Below are 23,669 nucleotides of genomic sequence, written 5' to 3' on the forward strand. Positions count from 1 at the left end.
CCAACATTAGCCGCCTTTAGCTTAGCGGTGGTGACATGAAGTCATGTGACCGAGCTGTAGTTCCTTTACAGACTAACGTTAGCTTTTTAACCAATTAAGTATCATAAACAAATGTTTGTTTTGTTTTTACCTTGGTCGAGTTTAAAAGGTGGGTCGATGCTATGGTTAGAATCTGAATGCTGCAGACCACCGATGAATAGGAGAGAATCAACACAGGATTCCTGCAAAAAACAGGCCATTTTAAAACAGCCATTAATAGCGACTGAAAGTGTTGAATTCACTGACCCAGTTCTTGGAAAAGTGAAATAAGCTGTGCTATTATCAGACAAATCCTCTGTTTAGTCACCTCAAAAGATTCAGCATGGTGCGATAGTGCTTACACAGACAATAATACCCAAGGTTTTTTTATGTATTGTTTGTCATTTTTTTATTTACTAAAATGATGAAGATGTTTGGAAAAATATTCAAAATAATCTTTATTCTTTTCAGTCTGATTAAGGGGCCTGTCGACGTCAAAAGCTAGGCAGCTCCATCATGTAAGATACCATAGATATACTTTATTGATCCCAAATTGAGACATTTTTTTCGTGACAGCAGCATAAAAGAAGAGTAGAAAATAAAACATTATAAATAAAAACGTTTCAAAAATAGGAATTAAACCGAACTAAAGAGTAGAAAATATAAAAGCTGACCGTCAAGATAGAAATCTGTAAACTACCTGACGAATAACACACTATTAAAGGGCCCATTTACAGCTAACACAATATAAAAGTGGGACATTATTTACATTAAGTGTGCAAGGAAAAATAACTAATCTATAACTTTAACCCCTTAGACAGACATGAATGCTGCAGCAGAACAACAGCAGTTACATTTCCCGTTCACAACAAACGAGCTAAACGGAATTGAAGTCATAAGGAACTGAGTAATGGAATAAGGATTTGGTATTTAATCAGAAGAAACATAACTCAAAAGCAGAACATTTCCACCCTTCTTTTTTAATATGCATTTGCATCTTCGTCTTTGCAGTCCTACTCTGTCATAATGTATTTGGAAATATGTGTATGTGTCACTTCTAGGCTTGATTTATTCCAGAATAATAAATACATTTCGAATGCCTTCAGGTTGCATGCACAGCAGTCAGAAGGAAACAGAGCAGCACAGCAGAGACGATTCTCGCTGCCCGCTGCTTGGCAAATGCAGTGCCATCCCGTCCCAGAATGCATCGGGGCTTGCCGTTATGTAAGAGGCTGTTCTTGTCTATTCTTAGCCCTACCTCACTGAGAAGTAACTGTGCTGGTTGCCTGAGAGTCCAAAGCGCAGAGATCTGATGATCGTCAGCGCAGTGGGCTCTTCTGCCATCAGGCCCTCACACCGGGACACTGGCAGCACGGCATGTCCATATTTGGTGTTAGGAGGAAGTGGAGGTGTAGGGGTGGGTGTGCGTAGGAGGGGGATTTAGGTTTTTAATAATAAAACAAACAAAAGATTTAGGAATAGTGCTGTTGTACTAAAATAGGACATTTCAACACCACCTCTCTGTCTTGCAGCATCACACACTCAATGTTTGTAAACTGCAGATAAAGAAGAGAAAGAACCGCTGCATCCTTATTTACATCCTGCCATTTATTTTCTATCTGCCATGTGTAGACATTGTGTCACAAATCTCCCCATGTTTGGTATTTCTACGGAAGTGGAGGTGTAAATGTGGGCATGCAATGGAGGAGGATTTATATATTGTTATAGAAATACAGACAAAGGCTATATGAATTGTGCTGCTTTCATAAAATAGGACCTTTTCTGTCGCATTATAAGAGACTGCTGCACCAAAACTCTCACTTCCTGTTTGTCAACTGCAGAAACAGACACACTGCAGCCATATTTACATTCAGTCTCTTTTATTGTAAATATTCTTGTTGTTATTGTAAATACTCTTCTCTCTTTTCTACTATTTTATTTATCTTATTTGCACCATGTATGTTGAGTTGTTGTTGGAGCATGGGATATAAGATTTCCATTGCCAACATATAGGTTACATATGCTGTGCATATGACAAATAAAACCTTGCAACCTAATTGCATGGTAACCATTGTGTCGCTCTTGATCCATTAGTCTCTATTTTGCTATTTGGAGTAAATGGGAATGTATAAGGGGTGTGCAAAAGAGGAAATATATGTATCTATATATATGTATTGGTAACGTACTGTTTCTCTACCAAAATAGGACCTTTTCTGTCTTGCAGAATATGAGAGCTGCACGAAAGACTGCTGCTTCCTGTTTTTTAACTGGAACCCTCAGAATTATCCGTACAATCAACAAAGTTTGTTTGGTTTGGTTTGATAAGTTTCAAGCAAAGTTTGTTTTCAAAACTTTGTCATTGCACCAACGACTCTCACTGTCTGTCTTTTAAACTGCACGAAAAATGACATTTCATCTCTCTTTACATCCACTCAATGTTTGGTATTTGGAGGAAGTGGAGGTGTAGAGGTGGGTGTGCAAAGGAGGATGATTTATATATTTAATAATGCACCCTGAAAAGGAATGAATAGCACTGTTTATAACATCCTAAAATAGGACATGCCAACACGCTGCTACCTCTTGTGTCTTGCAGCATCAGAGAGTGCTGCCTCACACACTGTCACTGCAGAAAGAGACATCCAGTATCAAGTATAAGAAGTATTTCATTCCATTCTGCAGCATTTAACTTTACATTCTGTTCATCTTATTCCTATTTTCTTACACTATTTGATGTCTTAAATATATTATATGTTGCATTGCTGGAGGAGCCTGGGACTTAAGATATTCATTGCCAAAAAGTACACTGTTGCTATTGTGCAAATGAAAATAGAGTGGTGCAGTGATGGCATATTTTGCAGGCCGACCCGGGCTCCCTCCCCAAAAAGCTACGGGATTTTTTCCAATACTTTTTGGGTTATTTTAGATAAGATCAGATCTGTGGCAAACACACGTTTATGATACTTACACGTTCAAGGGTTTTTATTATCATATGCACAGTAGCTAAAGTGTATTTATGACAATGAAAATCCTAGGTCCTGAGCTCCTCATATTATAAGACATAAGACCAGATAAGAAAGTAAAACTAGTCATAGTGCAAAATGAAACAGAGTTATTCAGAGAGGTTATGTTGCTAGACCAGCCTATAAGTACTGCAGATGAAGTATATGCATGTTAGAAAAATAAATAGGCACAATGACTTTAATGATGCAGAGTAAGTTGAAAGTAAATGCAGGATTCTATGTTCATGTAATTAGAATGAAATATAAAACATCATAATGTAAGTTAGATACTGTACAGAGAAATCCAGTTAAATACGGTTTGATCTACGAATAACTATTGAGATAATAAATTCAATAACATGTTTTGTTCAGCAGGATATTGCCACAGGTAACCTCTGTTTCTAGGATTTTTAAAGGGTGAATGCATCCTCCAGAATTAAAAAGCTATCGTTATGCTGTAAAGGAACTACATCATGGTAACTGACGCTAAGCTAAAGGCGGCTAATGTTGGACGTGATGGCGATTGTCCATCTCATTTAGACACCTGTTAGCTTTGTTTGTTTTCAAATTCACCAGTGGGTTGTTTACTGACGTCTTTTATGTTGTAGAAAACAACATTAAAATATCTGTTCTGCTAATCACAAACACATTTATAAAAAAAGATGACTTGCCGACTCATTTCTGGGTTTAGGGACTCATTCCTGCACCGCTTTGTAAAACATCTAAATCCTTTAGTAAACATCCAGCCCTTCTTTTAATTCCCATCTGCCAAGTGTAGCCATTGTGTCACTCCTCCTGATCCCTCAGTCTCCAACGGTCCCCTATAACTCTTAATGGATGCCCAATCCTATTATAATTATTTCCTGGAAAACTCTGCAGAGACACAGAGGGATTCAGATGATCCAAACAAACCGATGAGGCATCGTGTCTGTGTTATGATGCAGGATAATGAACATGTAATCAGGATTCATGAGATCATGTACTGAGTAATTTTTCTGGGTATTTGCTTTTGTTTCAACCCTCTGAGGAGTTCACTCTACAAGTGAACACTGCTTTTTATCGGCTGATCCTATTGTTTGAGGAATAAATGATTAGATATTCAGGATTACGTCTTCTACCATGGGGGAAATGTTTGAAATAGGATGCAGATTTTTAGTTAAGATGACTTTTTACTATCATAGATGTTGTACAAAGCATTATCAGGGTTTTGTTTAAACCGAGTAACAGTAAAGTGATGCCAGAAAACAATATCTCTGTTGGTCAGAAAGGGTATGGGTATGATGAGTCCAGAAATTTGAAGATGGAGTCAGATGTCCGGTCAGACGGCAGAGAATAAATAGGGGATGGATGTCCGGTGGGTCTGCCGGTGGACGAGTGGCAGGAAACAGGCTGACACTGAAACTGAGATTTCTGAATCACATCCTTTCTTTTACTCTCCTTTTTTCTGCAGAGGAAGAAAAGAAACCAGAACTCTTTATTTTATTTATTTGAGGTGCAATTTAATGCAGGATATTCCCCGGAGAGTGGGCGGGGCCATCATTTGGACCGGAAGTGAATTTAGTGCCTCGTGCCATATTTTTCTACAAAAAAGCCCTGATAATTATGGTGTTTCTTGAAGCTACATAACTGTTTTTTGCATTCATGCACCACAACTCAAGACACTTGAATACATATTGTAATTATGATTGAACAGCTTCAAATTCACTCAGAGCTAAAAATATAAAGTAACGCTCTGCAGAATTACCACTGTAATCACCCTCTGTAAGTACAAAGCAGCTGCATCACTACACACCTCTTTTATAGTGAATCGTTGCAGTTTATTTAATTTCCTCTCGAGCACTTTTGCATAAAAGCATGTTTCGGAAGCATTTATATTCAAAAGTACAGCCTCTGATTGATTTTTTAAAAACGTTTGTTCTCTGCATGCTTTGACATTTCCTTTTGAATTGTCATCTGAAATATTAAAGAGTGCCAGTGACTCAGCAGCAAAAACAATTCCCACATAAACAGTGACCCTCTTTGAAGCCAGGCACGAAATGGCAGCACTTTGTAAATGCCACACGTGTACGAGAGCAGGTCCACACGTGAAGCAACACTCGTTCTTTTTCAGCCAGATGTTAAAAACCTACGTTACCCAGATGTGTTGCATAGATTTAATTTGAACACTGTGGGAATAACTGACTAAAACAACATCCACATTTTGTATCAATGAAGGTTTAGAATAGATTGCGCCTGGGATTTTATTTAGGAATTCAAATTGGTTCTGTACTGGTAAGCTTAATGGTCCTTATTAAGCAACACTATCTTACATTTCCCTTCATTGTCTCTCATTTATCATGTCAACTTTACATTTAAAGAAAAGATAAGGATGTACAACTCCAGATGTTCCCAACGTTGTTAATGGTCGAAATCTGCTCTAAGCCGATGACTGTGGCTGTGATCCCAGAACCACAGTCAGTCAACGTGTGGATGTATCGTTGGGCAAGATACTGAACCCTGAGTCGCTCCCGATGGCCAACCGTGTGTGAGTGTGTGTGAGTGTTAGCTTCCCTAGAGCAAGTGGTGCTGCTCTGCATGAATGAGGTGTGAATGGGGGAATGACTCATGAATGTGAAGTGCTTTGAGGGGTCGAGAAGAGACCTGATGAAGAGCTGAAAAATGAATCCACTTGTTCGTGTGTTGGAGATGTGTTTTCTGATTGTTTATTGATCAACACTCTTAAACACTAAGGGCAGGTGTGCAAATAATCTGCCTTAGAATTCAAAAGATGCCACCAAAAGAAATACTGCAAGAAGAACCTCAATTGGGTTAATTCAACTTAAATGTTCTTCAGATGTAAAGTGTTTTCGTCCTTGTGTCGGACAATAGTTTGTGGACTGTGGCAACAAGATGTTAATTTTGTGTGTGTGTGTAAGAGTACACTCAACCATTTGCAAAATGATCTGCTCAAAGTGCAGCAAAAATAAGAAAGCATTGGTGAATCCCAGAAATCTTGGATAAAAACATCAATTGAAGGACATTTGATCCGCATCGCTTCCTGCTCGAGGCCCTGGATTTTTTTTTTAAAACTCTTCCGACCATGCAAAGTCATGACTCAGACTTGATCTGTTCCCGTTCTTGCACAATGCTTCTACAGAAAACATTTGCTCCACAGAACAAATACGTTTGTGGTTTGAAACAAAGCCAACAGGCTAAGCGAGGTGTGACAACGTTGGGAAATGACTGCCATAGTTTACAGTAACAGACAGACAGACCTGTGGCTCCGTCACAACAGGTCTGTGACCCTCGGGGAACCGTTTGACCGGTACCTCGAATGCCTCGCAAACTTTTGTTCCGCTGAAGCAAACTGGTCGAGGCTTACTTCAAACTCTTATACTTGAAGCATCTTCTGTCAGGGATTAACATTAGAAACATGTACTCAACAACAATTTGAAGTGCTGCAGATTGTCTGACATTTGACGATGTGATTCAGAGAGGCAATCAGAGGAAGCCTGGTGCCTTTTTTTTTTGAGTGCATGAGAAATTACTGGAGAATGTTGGAGGTGTTCAGCCGGCCGGAGCCTGCCTGGATCCAGTTAATCAACTCTCAGAGCGCCTCACCAACCTGCAGGATCATCTGTAGAGAATAAGATGCACAGGCAGAGCTTTGATTCAATCCAGGGTCTGTTTTTGTGTCTAGCTCCAGACCATACTGTCCAGTTATTACAATACAGGTTGAGAAATTTCAGCACGGTTTGAGAAACAAATGTCCGTTTTGTACTGAATAATATTGATTTGACATTAACTGTAGCAGCTTAACTAATGAACATAGTACATGTGATTATCCTTTGAAAGATCCAGAATCTAAAAGTGAATAATAAGCATTAGTAGCTTATCCTAATTCAAAGTATGATAAGGCATGCATCTTTACTTTTCTCTGTCTAATTTTATAAAATAAAAGCCTAAAAATGCTGACTTTCAAAGTAAAGGTCTACTCCTGCAGCTTGTGACCATCTACAGACACAACCACAGATATTAAATGAAACTGAGCAGACACAAGCGGTTAGATAAGCGTGTCTGAGATGTGCTTCTGCTGTAGCACCTCACAAATGATCACACGCGGGCTGTGAAGATGAAGCATTTCTCAGATTTCTGTCTAATTATTAATTTCTCAAAACCTGTTAGGTTGCTGGGACCAAACAAACACACACTCTCTAAATCATATTCATATTTATTTAATGTGTATTGAAAGTGAAATGTCAAAAATGACACCATCACTGACCTTTAACATCACGCCTGTAAATATAAACCATTAGGCGTCACACGCTGAGAGGACACAAAGGGGGAATTTGCAGGTAAGATAATAAAATAGGCACCTGATAAAAGTTGGACAGGTCATTAATTAAACAGGTAAACATGCTCTGTGCATTAGGTAGTCTTTGAGTGACAAGACAGTAACTTAAAGGGGCCAAATTACGCTCATTTTAAGGTTCATGTCAGTACTGAGTGTCTCTCCTGGGACATGTCTCCATGCTTTAATGTTCAAAAAGCTCTTTATGTTTTTCATACTGCCTGTGCTGCAGCTCCTGTTTTCACCCTCTGTCTGAAACCAGAGCCCAGTCTGCTCTGATTGGTTAGCTGGCCGGCTCTGTTGTGATTGATCAACCTCTTAGCGATGTCCCGCCCCTTAGCCTATCACGTGCAATGTGTTGGAGCGCTAGCCAACGGAAGTGTGTATTTTTTAGATGGAAAAGGCTCATTTCTGGGATATTTTAAGCTTCATAGCAAGATTTAACTCAACTTTAACATTCAATTCTGTTCACTGCTCTTATCGTTTCCTTTCTGTTGTTGTCAGGCAGCAGGCCAAAAGACTCTTCTTACGTATACTTACAAAAAAATCATGCTAGACTTTCCCCGGTAAAAGAAACAGTCATGAGGTCAAGGACACAACATTGATCACACATTTAAAGCTAGGTGAGTTTTGGTCAGTGTTTTGAAGGTTGGGAGGTCAATAAGAGATTGCATATTGGATTTACATTCATCAGACGGACACATAAACAACTCCAAATGAATGATAATGCTGCCATGTTACTGCTGGATTTGTGAAAAGCAAATCAGCAACAGATGTGGGATAAACGTCTGGGGAAAACTTGCTTTTCAGAACACAAAATGACCTTTTCTTGTGCCTGTTTGGTCATGCAGAGTGTCTATAACTTATCCTAACGTATCCCTGTGTCTCTCTGCAGACTTCAGTGACCAGCTGCTGGAGGTGGTGGGTCTGGAAGGGGCGATAGAGATGGGACAGATCTACACTGGACTGAAGAGTGCCGGACGCAGACTGGCTCAGTGTGCCAACGTCACCATCAGGTCAGAGAACTCCTCCATCTTTCCCCCACACTTCATCAAACCTTCATCCATCCCTTCTTCTGCCTCCTCTCACTCCCATCCATTTCTCCTCCTTCTGGTCAGCCAACTGGAAACGTTCTGCACAAAACAATCTCCGTTCCATACATGTATGATCAAAAATGTATTCCTTCTGAGTGTTTTTGTGCAAGGGGTGAAACCCCTGCAGCATCTAAACAATAACATGCCGCTGTGTCTGATCAATTATACATTTCATATGTGCATGCTTTACTGAGAGAGCTGCTGGAGGCGAGGGCTGGGTCACAATCACAGGATGAAGAATGATCCGTCTGTGGTGTGGAGTTTGGATCCAGCAACATAATGACTCTCTTATCCGTCCTCCCTCTTGTGCTTCAACAAAGAGCTCTCAGCTTTAAGGTGTCTTATTTTTAGCTGTCTGTGCTTTACTTTGAGATTGCATTGAAATTATTTCAAACTCAACCATATAACATATAACTTCAGCTAGCTGATGTAACAAATATGGAACAAAGTAGAATAGATCAGATACAATAAGCGTATTTAAAACTGGATTTAGATTGAACTGGAAAAGTGGACCCATATTTGGTATTGAATAAAGTCAGTTGTCCAGGAACGAAAAGATGCCGACAACAGACATTTGAGAGACATTTTATCATATTAACTCGTGGGAAAATCCAGATAACAGTTTCCCTTTCATGCACGTGGCACTTTGAGAAAACTCAGACACATTTTCACTAAATACTTAGTTAATTCAAGGCAGGGGGTTGCATATGTGTACAACATGAATGAGGCAGGATTACATTGGATAATTTTTACAACAATTTCAAACACTGCAACCACCAGAAGTCCTCGAGCATACAGTCATACAAAATATTAGGCTCCAATAGTAGCGAGTTCAACCACAGACCGATTTGCTGAGCCACTGTGGGTTCTGGGTCTGAAACGCTTATTTTATTCAAAGAAAAAATGGTTTTGTTTCAGATGTTTTTGTTCCTCTAGCCAGCCTATTACAGCGAGCCGGTACTGTAGCAGAGAGGAGCCGTTTGCACGTCATTCTCTCAGTTGTTGTGCAAACTGACCGGCTTCTTTCCTAGACCCTAATTAAAAGAGCATTCATCTCAGTCATTCTCCCATACTGTGTTTCTCTAGCCAGAGAGGCATGCATGAAAGTCTTAAACCAACTGTGTGTGTGTGTGTGCATACAGTGGGTCTGTGAGTTTAAAGAGTGGGGGCCTGTCTGGGAATGGGTCTCATGGGAACAAAGGGTGCAGTGTGTGACCCTGTCCTGGGGCAGTGTGAACAGGCCTCTCGTGCCTCAGAGGTGTGTGTGATCTGACCTTCACAACCTCCAACCCCACCCTCTCTCTCTTTCTCCCTCCCTCCATCTCTCTCTCTTTCTGCCTCCCCCCTCACCTCTCCTGCTCTCTCTTTGCAGGACGTCCCGGCGGCTGCCCATGCAGATTGATGGCGAGCCCTGGATACAGACCCCCTGCACGGTGAGAGTTCAGTCAATACTTTTCAGATACATAAGCCCTAATCAGTACTCCAATAATAAAACAACAACAACAACAACAACAACACAGGCTGAATCTCCTTTTAAAGATCATAACCACGCTGTTTTTAGAGGTGCATTTAATGTAAGTCTGCACATGAAAACTTTAGCAGACTCTGAGCGGCTGCTTTAACAAACTGAACACCAAATTGCTCCCGTAGGCATGTAGTCTCCTCTATTGAAGTGCAAGTAAGTTGGCCTTTAGGAGGCAGGACAACTTAATGCTCGGGTAGATAAGAAGTCAACTAAATGGTTTTTTTATAATCCAACAAAATAAACAACCCCCCCTTGTTGGGTCAACTCTTTTCCAATGACAGTAGCTAGCAGCACTAGCTCCAAAAGAAGCTAAATCTGGAGTGAAAGTTGCAAAGCTAGTGAGACTGATAGCCAATCACTTTAGGCGTTCCTCTTAAGCCACTCCCCCAATATACAAAATTAAAATATATCATAATTAAGGTGTTCACAGAACATGGAGGCAGCTAGAGGATGACTCCACCAAACGATTGGATATTTAATATAACAAAATACAAACGTTTTGTTGTTTTCTTTGTCAGAGAATTCAGATAATTGGACGTGAAGAGTATTTTTATACACTAATATAACAAAAAACCATCCTTAAATACATTACCCACCCTAGCGATAAGTAATCAGAATACTTTAGGTGGTTTGAAAAGACCGCTTGAATCAGAACCGGTGAAAAAATGACAGGAATTATGGCGCACATCGTCCTTCTCAAAGGCTAGAGTAATGTAGGTCCAGTATATCGTCCCAGAGACCACCACTGCTTCTGTCTTCTGAGCGCCTTCTTGATGCCATAGGACAGCCATTCATCCTTGAGAGCTGATAAGTCATCTCACCTTTTGTCTCAGATAATTTCCTTTCCTCTTTTGTTCATCCTCCTCCTCCTCTGCACATCCTCACTGTCCGGCCCCCTGCATGCAGCCGAACACCACAGTTCAGCTTTATAAAAAAAAGGACAAAATCAACTATTACGTATTTGTCCTCACGACATTTCAACCACTTTAATTTGCTCGAGGCGGAGGCGGAGGATGGAAAAGCTTTTTGTTGTGTTATGTAGGTGACTTACAAGGCCGCGGTGAGGGATTTTATAACGTTCGGCTGTGAAGAGCAGGACATCATGACAAAACAGATGCTGAGGAGTTACTGTATCGGCCATGGGAAACACTTTACGAGTTAACAGTTATTTTAGTGTTGAAACAATGGCATGATTGTGATGTTTACTATTTATGAGCAGCAGGAATTGATGTTATTTTATCCTTAGTTTAATATCAAATTGTTGAATACATTTTATATACTATCAAAGCTACACAGGAGATGATATAAAGACCTGAAAGCAATTATAAACCACTGACAAAGTGCAAGCTATCGAAACAATGATTATGCAAAATCCTTTTTAATCCATTTAACTTCAGTTTAATGATAGCTATCCAAACAATGTTGTTTTTATTTGATAATTTAATTGTTTTTTAATGGTAAAATAAGTTTAATTAACCAATTAATTACCTTTTATACATGATAATATTTATAAATTGCTTAATAACATTTAAAAAAGACAAATGTAATTCCTGATGTCTAATTATTTACTGACATTTTCTTTACATTTCTATCTTGGATAGTTTTTAGCAAATTCTGTGCAGTTTTTATTGTTATTTAAATTATTGTTCTAAATTATGTTTGATTTTTATTTATTTTTATTTTTATTATTTTGGGTTTTATTTTTAAGTATTTCAATTTTTTCAATTTTTTTATTTCTTATCTTTTAGTATAGAGGAGGTGTGTTTTGCTGCTACCATCATGTTTATGATTTGTCTTAGATCAAATAAAGAATTGGACGGTATCTTGTACGCTAACCTTCTCCGTCTGATTCTTACAGATCAAGATCACACACATGAACCAGGTCCCCATTCTGCTGGGCCCGCCTCAGAAGACGCCGTTCTTCTTCTTCAAGAAACGCAACCATAGTCGCGACTAGGACACACGCACGCACGCACACACACACACACACACACACACACACACATAAATACACACAGCACATATATGCACAAACACACACATGCCACCCACTGTACAGGCAGCTCCACTGTTGGGGGTTTAAAGTGGGAAGTTCATGGATCACATTGTGGAACATTCCCAAAGTCAGGATGCCTACAGACGATTTATTCCCAGAGGAACCTGCCGTGACGGAAGTGAAAACTCTCAGTAACAAGTATCGACCTTTTCCTGTGTAACCATCATCTGCTACTCTCCAAAACCTCCATCCCAGTAATAGGATTTTCATTTTTCTGCGCCCAAAAACTCAGCGAGACCTGCACTGCCTGCTAAACGACACTCTGTCTGCTGGGATTCCCTTACAAAGAAGTACAGAAAGTGAAATTGAGTTAAAGAAAGCAGGTTGTTTGATGGGAAGTAAACAGCTCCAACACTACAGTAAGCAGGAGGAGCGGTGGCTGTAGTCCTTGTTGTTTGCAAGGCCGGTGAGTAAATAGAGATCCACCTCTGTCGAAACACAACAAATGAATAATGAAACGTCGGCGGCTTGTAAGAGCCCTCGCTGCAGGGCCTCCCCACAGACTGACAGTGGAGAAAAGAGGAGAGCCCTCATCCATTATTGACTTGTTTTGTTTGTGGGGTTGATGGCAGCGGGGCGGAACAGCGGCCTGGTATGGGCTGAAACATGCAGGGAATGATCTTAGCCCCTGAGCATCACTGGCCTACAAAAACACATCCTGTAAACCGTATTTACGCACTGTGTGGATGATCTGGAGGTTGACTTCAGGCAAAGGAGGTTCCTGTCCCCTTGTGCACAGAATAAAATGTTTTACCGTGTAAATTAGTCTAGATGGAAAGTAGAGATTGCGGTTTAAGGAGAGACACTACAGGCCCAAACATGCACTCAGTTCTCAGATTCTGCACTACTTTTGCTTTCATAACTTCTTTTACACAGCAGAGACATACACATCCAAGTGCTTGTCTTATTAAATGTATCTAATTACATCTTTAGATTCTCCTGAATCATAAAAAAGTTAGTATTACATAACCCTGATTTGCATATTTAAACAGAACATTTGTGTGAATTGGTTCATGGTGAGGTCTATTCAAATGATTTCCTGTTTGGACAAATGTAGGAGTTTTTTCATACATATATAACATCATGTTAGTGTTTACCAAACTTTCCAATTTTACCCCTTGTGAAGCTTTTTACAGAGAGCTGTGTATTTGTCAATCAGATCCTGATTTATTTAGCCTTTATTTCCTGAAAAATCCAGAAATCCCTCCGAGAAAACCTTTCAGTTTAACAAAATCAAACAAGATTTTTTAAGTCTGGGTTGGTCCGAGGTTTAGATTAAGCACATATTTAATAACATAATGCCTCATATGCATATTTAAACTTATCATAAAACATGTAATACTAAAAAATATTGTCTTAATGTACTCATTATATTTCTCCAGCTGTAGTGTCTCTCCTTAAGAAACCCTAACAATCCTAATGATATCAACAACAGCTACTGTACACCGTGTGCCAAACAACACTTCCAGCGGGTCAGAATTTAAATAAATCCCCTCAAGGGTTTAACAGCAGAGCCCTGGGGTTTTTATTTACCAGAGCTTTGACAGGGGAACTAAACTTACCCCTCTATTTCAGGGTCTATCTCTCCTCTAGTGAAACTCTACGCCTAATTACCGTGTCAAACATCAACTCACAATGTCAAGTGTGCAAATCCCAGAGCCGGTCCCTACTGCTTTAATGCATTCACAATGAGTTGCACCAGATAAAATGGGACTGTAATGGAGGTAAAAGAGATATTAGCAGGACTTATGTTTGATGGACGAAAGGTATGTCATTGGGAAACTATGGAGAGTTGAATTCAGTGTTTTTAAAGAATGTATTCATGTGACTGTCCCCACAATATGGCAAAGTATATCATGCAGTGTGTGCAGAAGGAGTATATGTATATTTCTGGAAAGTAGGAGTAGCTCACATATACTATACACACGAATGTGTTTTTAATATATCATTGTTATTAATGTGGAAATCTTAGCTTAGAGGAGTTCGGATCAGTATTCTTCGCCGTGCAGAGCCGCTGCAGTCTCTCTCTGAAGGCAGTTTCCCCACTTTTTCTGATGCTCATTGCTTTGGATTTGTTTGGTTTTGCTTCATCTTGGCTTGGCCTTTGTTTGATGAAGAAACATGCACGACAAATGCATCAAAAGGACAGAATGTGTGGCAAAAATGATCTCTCACTTGGAGGTTTATACATGCTCTTCATCGGTAAATGGAGCCGTTAAAGTGCATGTCGTAAAACTACACACAGATTAGGCTGATTGTAGGTAGGCCTATGTATCAGTAGTGGCGTATGCATGTCGGCCAAAAAGACACGAGAAATTGCAATGATGAAATGTAATGATGTGCGTTTCAGGGAAATTTAACAAGAATAACCTACAGCTAAATGCTATGTTACATGCTAACATGCTATTTTAAGCAGGAGGGGTTCACCATATTTTCCAGCTTGTTAGCATGCTAACGTTTGCTAATTAGCACAAAACGTCATTATTTGTATGAAAGTTTTGGTAAAAAGTAGTACAATTCTGACCTCTAGGTGGCCCTGGATTCAAATTTCTTGCATTGAAATTTAAGGTCGTTCTCATGGGCTGTGCCAAATTACAAATGGCAGTGTACAGACGTTGTGCTCAAACCCACCAAACTTAAGCTTGTTGTGGCGCAAGAGGAGAAGTCATTAGATCCCTAAAGGCAGGAGGATTTATCATCTGATGACCAACAATATTACATCCAGATATTGTTGAGTCAAATCAGTCTGGACCAAAGCCAAACATACATCATACAAATTGCCATACTTAAAACCAAAACGGTAAAATGTCACATAATGAATATCCTAACATTTTAGGAAATATAACCTGACCTAACCTCACCTTTTTCTTAATTCTCAAAAATCGATATTGGCAGCGAAATAATGACGTAGTTAAATGAGATAATGGACCTTGTGTCGTAACCCAAAAGCACCAAACCAGAGAAGCTATGAAGTTCGGCCTGCAGCAAACTACCTTGCAGTGCCTATGAAGAGCTGCTGCGGCGAGCAACGCGCGTTTGGGATAGTTGAAGTCATTGCAGCTCAGAGTCCTGAGAAATGTTGACATGTTACAAAGGATTTGTTCCTGCTTTGACATACCAGAACAAGCATCCAGGCTGCAGAAAAAAACAACTGCTCTTTTCAAAGACCACGTAAAAGTGAGAAACTCAAATCATCCATTATGTGATTAGAGCTAGAAGATTGTGGGAAACTGTTTTGCTATAAAGTGGGTTTTAACACAGAGGGAGACTGGTGGTTCAAACTGAGCTCCACTGTAGGGTCAGGCTTTAAATGCCTTTATACCCTTTTCCCTTTAAAAAAAAACCACTGAGACTCTTGCACCCAGGCCCCCTGAATAGAAACAGTGTATGGAGTGAGTCATGTGTCACTTTTATCCCCCAAAAAACAAATAAGAAATACAGCATATCATAATCCTTAATGTTCAGGTCCACAATGGAGCCTGGGCGCTGAGAGTACTCAGTGAGAAAAGAGTGCATGTTTACAGTAACTTTACATTTATTGAGAGAACTGTTTTAGACGAGCTATATTACCGAGTGTATATATTTGTTTATAATATTTTATCTGAAGATGCATCACCGCATGCCTGCCGAGACAAAAGAAGAGTGAACAAAGAGTGATTCAAACCTTGCTTAAAACCATTTACCTGATATATTTATTTCTTGTAGTTTCTTTTTTCATTTTCTGTTGGCAGCATGTTTAGAATCATGTGCAAGAAAAGGAGAGAGAAGAAGAAGAAGCTGTCTTGTTCCATTAAAACAAGGAAACAAAAGTACTATTCCCAGATGAAGTTCATTGCCATTACACCATCCATTGGTGATTTATTGTAAAATCAAAAGGGTGGAAACACTCACGCCCGCACGGAGCCCGTCTGAGTGAATTTCCAATATGTGTCACAAATCATGTCTATTCCTGTCCTTTGAAGTAATCAATTGCCTTAACAAATGCATGGACGCCCTCTGAGCTCACAGCGTTGCACAGTGCTCACAAAGATACTCAAAGATGATTACTTGTAGCAGCACATTACCCTAGAAAAAAAACAAGACGGTTTTATCCATGTTTGGAAGACAAACATAGTCATTCTGGTGTCCTCCCAACCTTCAGTTAGTTTTGTTGGTTCCCTTTGTGTGCTGATGTAATTTGCAATCATTGAAATGAAAACGAGAGAAGTGATATTTGCAGTTTCCTGATAAGCTAAGGCAACAAATCCCATCTCACATCTGCTTTTTAGTCCATTTGTTTTTACTGAATACCTTAAAATATCTGTGACATTTCCACATTAAACTGTCTCGAAACAACTAGAGCTATGGTATATGTTATTGAGTTGTGTGCTCACATTATCCCAAGTGTTTCCAACTGTTTGTAAACCTGGAGATTTCTGTAATTCAATCAAAGTAACGGTGTGTTTCCTCTGGTCTCTTGTGATTGACTTGTCTGCCAGATGTTTGAGTTTGTGATCTTGTTTTAAGCCACATTTTACCATACACTTATTAGTGGTTTTCAACTCTCTAATGATCGGATTTTAGTAATCAAAAGTCTTGATCTTAAGCTAACAGAGAAACAAGCTAAGCTAATGTTAGCAGCAGCCAAACGGCATCAGAGAAGCACAGATGTTTAACATAAAAAGGCTTTAATTAGAGTTTTATTGGTTTTAATTCCAGGGTCTCTGTGTTTTGGAACAAAGGAGGCTTTACAGACAATTCAGCTCTAGGTAAAAAAACCTGAACACCTGAACTTCAGTACCTTAAGTTATCAGAAGTAAAACGCTAAGCTAATGTTAGCAAAAGTGGAAAGGAATGCGTCGGCGTTGCCTGCCAGGAGTTGTCATCGATTGAATGTTTAGATCAGATTTTGATCGTTCTCAACTAAATATTTTAACCAGATGAAAGATTTTTAGGCAATGAACGTCTTCATCCTAACAGCCAAAACAGCAGCAGAAACACAGACTGTTAAAAAAACAAGCTGAGCAAATGTCAGCTTAAATGAAACGGTATCAGAGAGACACCTGAAACTGCTTTATGTTTTGTGTCCCTTTATTGTAGAGACTTTAAAGATCACCTAACCTTGGTGGCAGACACCTTTTTTTTCATGCATTTGATATTAAAACGCAGGAGTTTTTATGCAAACATTGCTTAAACAGGACATTTTCCGGAACATTTCCAGTCGTGGATGAACTCACATTTGGTGCTCTTTGGGGTATATCTGGCAGAAGTACTGCATGTATGTTCCCATAAGGTTTTGGCAACAAAAGTATATATTGTTTATTAATATTAATTAAATGTTGGTTTTGTTGGCTTTTCAGAGGATTTGTTCATCATATGAAAATCACCAACCTTATCCTTTGTTCTGTTTTGCTTCTTTTTATTATTGTCTTAACTGACTGATTGTGAAAGCAGTGAAAAGGCACATTTAGTTCATCAGGTGCAATAAAATAAAAAGAATACACACCCGGACACTGACATTTGTTTGTGTATCAGAAGGATGTCTGCAGGCTTTACGTCCAGAGAGCAGTTTTCAGTAAAGCAAAGGAAGTGTAACCCTTTATACTCTCTGGTTTATTCAAGTTCCTTTTGGTAGAAATGCCGTTATCTCTGCTGTGTGAGTTTTCAAGCACAAATTGATGAGTCAGGAGCAAAGTCCTTGGACTACAACCTCGCCTCACAGTGATGTTTTTCACTCTTTCAAATGACATATTGTAGTCTCACTGGAGTGTCTCATCTATCAGTCATAACACAGTACAACAAAACAAAACACACCTCCACACACAAAGAAATGACCTGAAATGGAATGCATCGACCAAAACTCCTGGTGGATTTAACCCTTAGGAATAATTTTTCTTGTTGAGGCTTAAAGCATAAAGACAAGAAGCAGAAACAAGGCAAGACAAACAAGGATGTATCATATCGACCAAAGTTATTCAACGTAATGAAATCTGAATTCAATGCATACAATGCCTTAGTGTTTAATCACACCCTCGAACAAACTCCCTTCAAATGAGTTTCCGTCACATGATGCAATTGGGCCCAAAAACGCTTGTTCCCATTGACTTACATTGGGAAAGACACACCTGTAAGTGTGTTATATTTGTGGTAAATCAGCTTCCCAGTACAAGCACTCTCATAGCCCTAACAGAGGCGGTGGTGGCAAAGTCAATAGGGGCTTGGCCTGGGAACTGGAAGGTCACCAGTTCAAGTCCCCGAAAGACCAAGTGCCACCGTGGTGTCCCTGAGCAAGACACTGGTTACCTACACTGCTCCCCGGGCGCCGTACATAATGGCAGCCCACTGCTCCTAACACTAGGATGGGTCAAATGCAGAGACCGCATTTCGTTGTCCTAGTACTTGTACTCTGTGCAATGACAATAAAGTTGAATCTTCATCAATTTGAATCATTAGGAAACTAATGTTATAAACTCAACATCAAATGCAGAGTTATTTCTCCTCCGTGATTTGTTTGAAAAAGCCAAGACAGCTTTTAAAGAAGGTTGGGGTTCGATTCTGAGAAAAACACTAGCTCAATTTTGCCCAAAATGCGGAAGATCCCAGATGAATTTAGTTAATTTTATTACTAAGTGATCGTGCAATTTCCGCTTCATTGGCACCTGAATGAACAGGGCTCTACTTAAAGCTGTATCCAGTTCTCTTTATGCATCAGAACCAACTACTTATTGTAAACGCTGCAAAAAGTGTTGGGCATGATCGATCAAACAGATGGCAATATGATATAATTATTCCAAATCTGGCAATCACATTTCCATCTGTTCCCCCGATGTGCGACTATCTGAGCCCCCTCCCCCCACATTTTGCTCACAGACATGACTCTACCGTCTCGATAGGATGATCCAAATCTCGTCCCGGGACAGATCATCATTATTGAGTGACATCAGAGGCCCAGCAGACCCCCTGCAGCGTATTGCTGCTCCACATGTACAATAAACCATCAAATAATAGAAATAGAGTGGATCAGAGATCAGATACCACATATCATAATAGCAACGTCATCACACAGCCTCCGGGGGAAAAACTGCGGTAAGAAACCAAGATGACAGTTAATCAGGTTATCTGATTTATTAAAGTCTGTGTTGGTGATCTGCCTTCGGTTGCCCCTCGGGGGCTCGGCCCACAGAGGGTCAAGGACACACCAACCCCTGTGATGTACAGGACTCGATTGGGTAAAATAAAACAGAAAAATCATTATATCAAACATCTGCAGTCTGTCTCTACAGTATGTCAACCTCAATGTTTGTTGACATTTTAGTGAAGATAAAGCAAAGGATGTTGACTTCTGTTTAGTCCTGTTTTTGTTGAATCACATACATCTAACACTCTTAGCTCATGCTCCTCTTACTTATAATGCTATATCATCAATCTAGATCTTGTTTTGATGCGAGTACCCAAGTGTTGTGCGCATTCTCTCTAATAAAGTCAAACTATGGCACTTAAAGCTCCAAACATACATGTTAACTTAACATCACTGTTTGTTTCCAACAATCTTGACCTTTTTATTTGAGATGATCCAGAGACCTTTGTGTTAGGAACGTTTTTCTTTCCACTGTATCATCTTGTGCAATTGTATTACTCTTCCAGGAGTAGAAGCAAACTTCCTTCTGCACAGTGACATGATGGCGCGCGTCATTTGGTTAAAGAAAATAGTTCCTTCATAGCACTGCTCCCAACAAGGTGTGCGGATTATCTCGATTAACTGGCTCATGGTTTCCAGAAAATTACAATGCTGTGTAGGTTTTTAATTTCCTCTTGTTGGCGCTTTGATCCCCACAAGCTGAGTAACATCTACTTCTGTTATATTGAAAGAAGCTAGATAAAACACGGGTGAAAAGTCCCTTTAAGGTGGTTGGATTCGAATGCAGTACCGTGTGTTATTCAAGACAAACCACCTATGCTTGATCTAATCACAATGTGTTATGTGAGGCTTGAGAGGACACAGATTTGTTTCTATATGGATCATTTCAAAACAAATACCTGGCACTGTGAGTCACTGATGACATTAAACAGTGGTGATGAGTGACTGAGTGAACCAACAAAGAGACAATGGGGTTTAAAGAGGACCCAGTTTCCCCAGTAGACTCCAGAATAATATCTAACTGTAAATGCAATCAGACGAACACCAACTGAACCAACTCTGATGCCGTTTTGGAAGAAAACAAATGGTCAATGGTGGAGGAAGCACACACCAACACGTTAAATTAACAGAACTGCAAAAAACACTACTTTAAATATTTATTAAAAAACGTTCTTGTACAGATAAATGGCCCCTGTGAGTAAATTGTTGGTAAGATATTATAGATTTATTTATGTAAAAGTAGTGATTTGCTGTTGTAGTTGGCTAAGGTAAAGCTAATATTGTATTATTTTGTATTATATTGGAAATATATTCTATGGTATTATAACCCTAAAAAGTCACAATCTGTTAATAAAATAAATAAAGTAGATTAATCTCAAATTTAAGTACCTAATTAAATGTGCTGTGTTACATTAAACAATATAAGAACATCTTGTTTTTCTATGACATTAAACTAAATGGAATTTTCCTCCACCTTCTGCCAACACAGACATTTAGGAAACATTAACAACGAAGCACGTTCGTATTTAACAATTTCAGAAAATAGCTATTCCCCCACAGTAAGAATTCACTTCATCCTAATCAGCCTAACATGTGTTTTGTGTCATTGAATTAAAATCAGAAGCCAGATAGGAAACAATGGCCTGATAAGCTAATTAAAGCAGATCAAAGGGAAGGGGTTTTTATAGCTCCTCATTATTTCCTGCAGTGCGTTAAAAATCTTCTTTTTGCCCTTTTCGGCCTCTGATCCGTGGCCCTGTAGCTTCTCACACGGAAAGCAGAGAGAGCGAGAGAATCTGCAAGAAAAGAGAGAATGTCAAAGGAGGAGGAGGAGGAGGAGGCATTGAATTAAGAATAGGGGGGAGACAGATGATAAAAGAAAGCATGATTATACAACTCAGAGCCTGCCTGTGGCGAGGCTTCTTGAGTACGGCTCCTAAGATAACAAGGCAGGAATTATCTCCCAAAGTGCTATTAATAGCAGGCAAGTCACATCTTGTCCCTCAGTGAGAGAGCATCCTATACCCAGAGGCACTACTTCCCATTTTAACTCTTTTTGAAATGTGCAGTTTGACAGACATTTTACAAGCTAGGACAGACTGCAGAGAGACTCCATTATTATGCTCTCTCCCACTTGTGCTTCATCACGGTTCTCTCAGCTGTGAAGGCCAGGCTTCACTGATGGGATTAGGGACTGCGAATATACTGTATATAAGAGCTTCAATTACAAAAGGAAAGAAGTTGTGTGTTCATGTTTATAGTTGTAGGTGCGGTGGTTTTAATTAGTTTCATATTAAAGTTGATTCTGTTTACTTAAAGAGTTGGTTTCAGGTAGCTATTGAAGACTGAAGAGTTAGATTTTACACATTATTTTTTATGCTTGAGTAAGAAATGAAGTTACTCCATTACTACCTGAAACTTTAGGCTAGGTAATCTACAGATGTATTGGGGTTTTAAAGAGGCCCTATGCTTCTGGGGTTATCCTTTTATTGTGTTACATAGGTTTTTGGTGCATGTAAATGGTCTGCAAAAGCTAAAATCCTTTCTATTGGCTAGCGTTCCAGCACATTGTAAGTGATAGGCTAAGGACCGGGACATGTCTAAGAGGTTGACCAATCACAACAAAGCCAGCCAGCTAACCAATCAGAGCAGACTGGGCTCTTGTTTCAGACAGAGGGTGAAAAGGATCAGAAAAATAAAGAGCCTTTTAACATTAAAGCATGTCAAAAGTGTGACGATCAACCCTATTATTTACTTGTTGTTTTTTTTCAAATGTCAGCTTTTAAATTAGAGTTGCCCTTCATGTGGAGATTACTTTCTCTAACTGAGAAAAAAAACGCTCGCCTTCACTAAAGCATCAGAACAGGATCAGGGTGCAGAGCTTTCAGGTGTAGTGTTTTCATCCTCACCTGGTTTAGTGAAGGTTCCTCAGAATCAGGATTATCCAACATTGTGCTCAGGCTGCCCGCTGACCCGGATCTTGTGTCAGTGTCACACTAACCTACAGTTGTAGTCTTCGAGGGAACAGGAAATTAGCGCCTTAAATCTCACCCTGCCTACGCAACACCCACTCTCACATTCATCCAGAGAGAGAGAGAGGCATTTACACAAGCAGCATGTCACCCGCTGCATATGGCACATTTATTTAAGGAAAGAGTAAGAACAGCAACACAATGTGCTCACTCTCCACACGCCTCCAAGTGACCACCCACCACATCCGCACCAGCTAAGAGGTGCACCATACAGTGGACCTGCAGGCTTCTAAAACAGAGATATACTCTATCTATATATATATATATATATATATATATATATATTGAGATATTTTAAAGCTGTTGCAGCTCCATGTTTTAAGCGCTACACCTCCAAATGGAGCTTATATCCTGTAAGACAAGCTGTTTGCCTTTGGCCTTAGACCTGGAGGGGATGAAGATAGCACTGTACGGCCCTGTGTCACAACTACATGCATGTTGTCTTTTCTTTCTATTACTGCCTCTGCTGCAGGCTCATAATCTCTGCATCACGGCTGCAGGGATTTGACGGGGATTATAGTTTTCATACCAGCTGCTGGAATCTGTGTGTGTGGGGCCACAGAGTTTATATGCAGGATTCCTAATTTGGGGACAGAGGTGATAATGACAAAGGTTATAGGTTCATGATCTCTGACATTTGGGCCTCAGCAGCCGTTCCTTACATGCATATTTGTGTGCAAACAGTCACATGCAGTCTTATTTTCTCTTATACTTTATCACAGTTCATTTAGGTTGGTTTGTTATTTTAAACAGTAGAAGTAAAGGGTATTTTATTATAATTGAAGAACACTTGTTAAAACATAGATGGATTATTAAGCGAGGTATAGCCCCAAGGACCCACAATGTACCTGCACAACGTAAAGAGACATGTACCAACCGGGTGGATTGGAAAATTACCAAAAAGAAACAAAAACTGACAACAAAGAAACACAAAACTACTACAAAGTGACACATAATGACCAAAAAGAGACACAAATCAACCACAAATACACATAACATGGCAACAAAGTGGCATAAAATCACTACATATTGACACAATTTACCACGAAGAGACACCATGTGACCAAAAAAAAGACACAAAATGACCTCAAAGAAACCCAATAGACCTGAAATGCCTTTGCAAAGACACACAGATTACACAAAATGATCACAAAGACTCACAAAGCAACAACAAAAAGAGGCTTAACATCTTTTAAGTCAGCGTCTTGTTTGTTGGAGAGGAGGTGGGGCCTGCTGCACGTCTGTGTCCAGAGGCTAATTGTCTCATATTACGCCCCATGCTCATCAACAGTGGAGCTTAAAATGCTGTGAAACTGGAGAAAAGTTCACGATGTTGATAGAATAGTAAACAAGTCACTCATTGTTTCACTCGGCAAACACCATGGTAATGAAAGCTTGTGTGTACAAAGTTGACTGTTTGATATTCTTGGATGGAAATGGTTCAACTTCTGAGGAGCTTCTTATACTTCTCTTTAGCGTCAATAAATAGATAAGCAGG

General features: G+C 39.6%; 1 protein-coding gene across 1 annotated transcript in view; it reads left to right on the forward strand.

The window, feature by feature from the left end:
- LOC134867322 (diacylglycerol kinase beta) overlaps window positions 1-17,512 on the forward strand; it is a 103,499-nt gene extending 85,987 nt beyond the window's left edge. The window contains exons 23-25 of the mRNA XM_063887802.1: window positions 8,243-8,363; window positions 9,814-9,874; window positions 11,825-17,512. Of these exons, the coding sequence (XP_063743872.1) occupies window positions 8,243-8,363; window positions 9,814-9,874; window positions 11,825-11,923 (281 nt within the window). The 3' untranslated portion in view covers window positions 11,924-17,512. The remainder of the gene's footprint in view (window positions 1-8,242; window positions 8,364-9,813; window positions 9,875-11,824) is intronic.
- Window positions 17,513-23,669: the final 6,157 nt, after the last annotated feature.

Source organism: Eleginops maclovinus, chromosome 7, assembly GCF_036324505.1.
Source record: "Eleginops maclovinus isolate JMC-PN-2008 ecotype Puerto Natales chromosome 7, JC_Emac_rtc_rv5, whole genome shotgun sequence".
Lineage (NCBI taxonomy): Eukaryota > Metazoa > Chordata > Actinopteri > Perciformes > Eleginopidae > Eleginops > Eleginops maclovinus.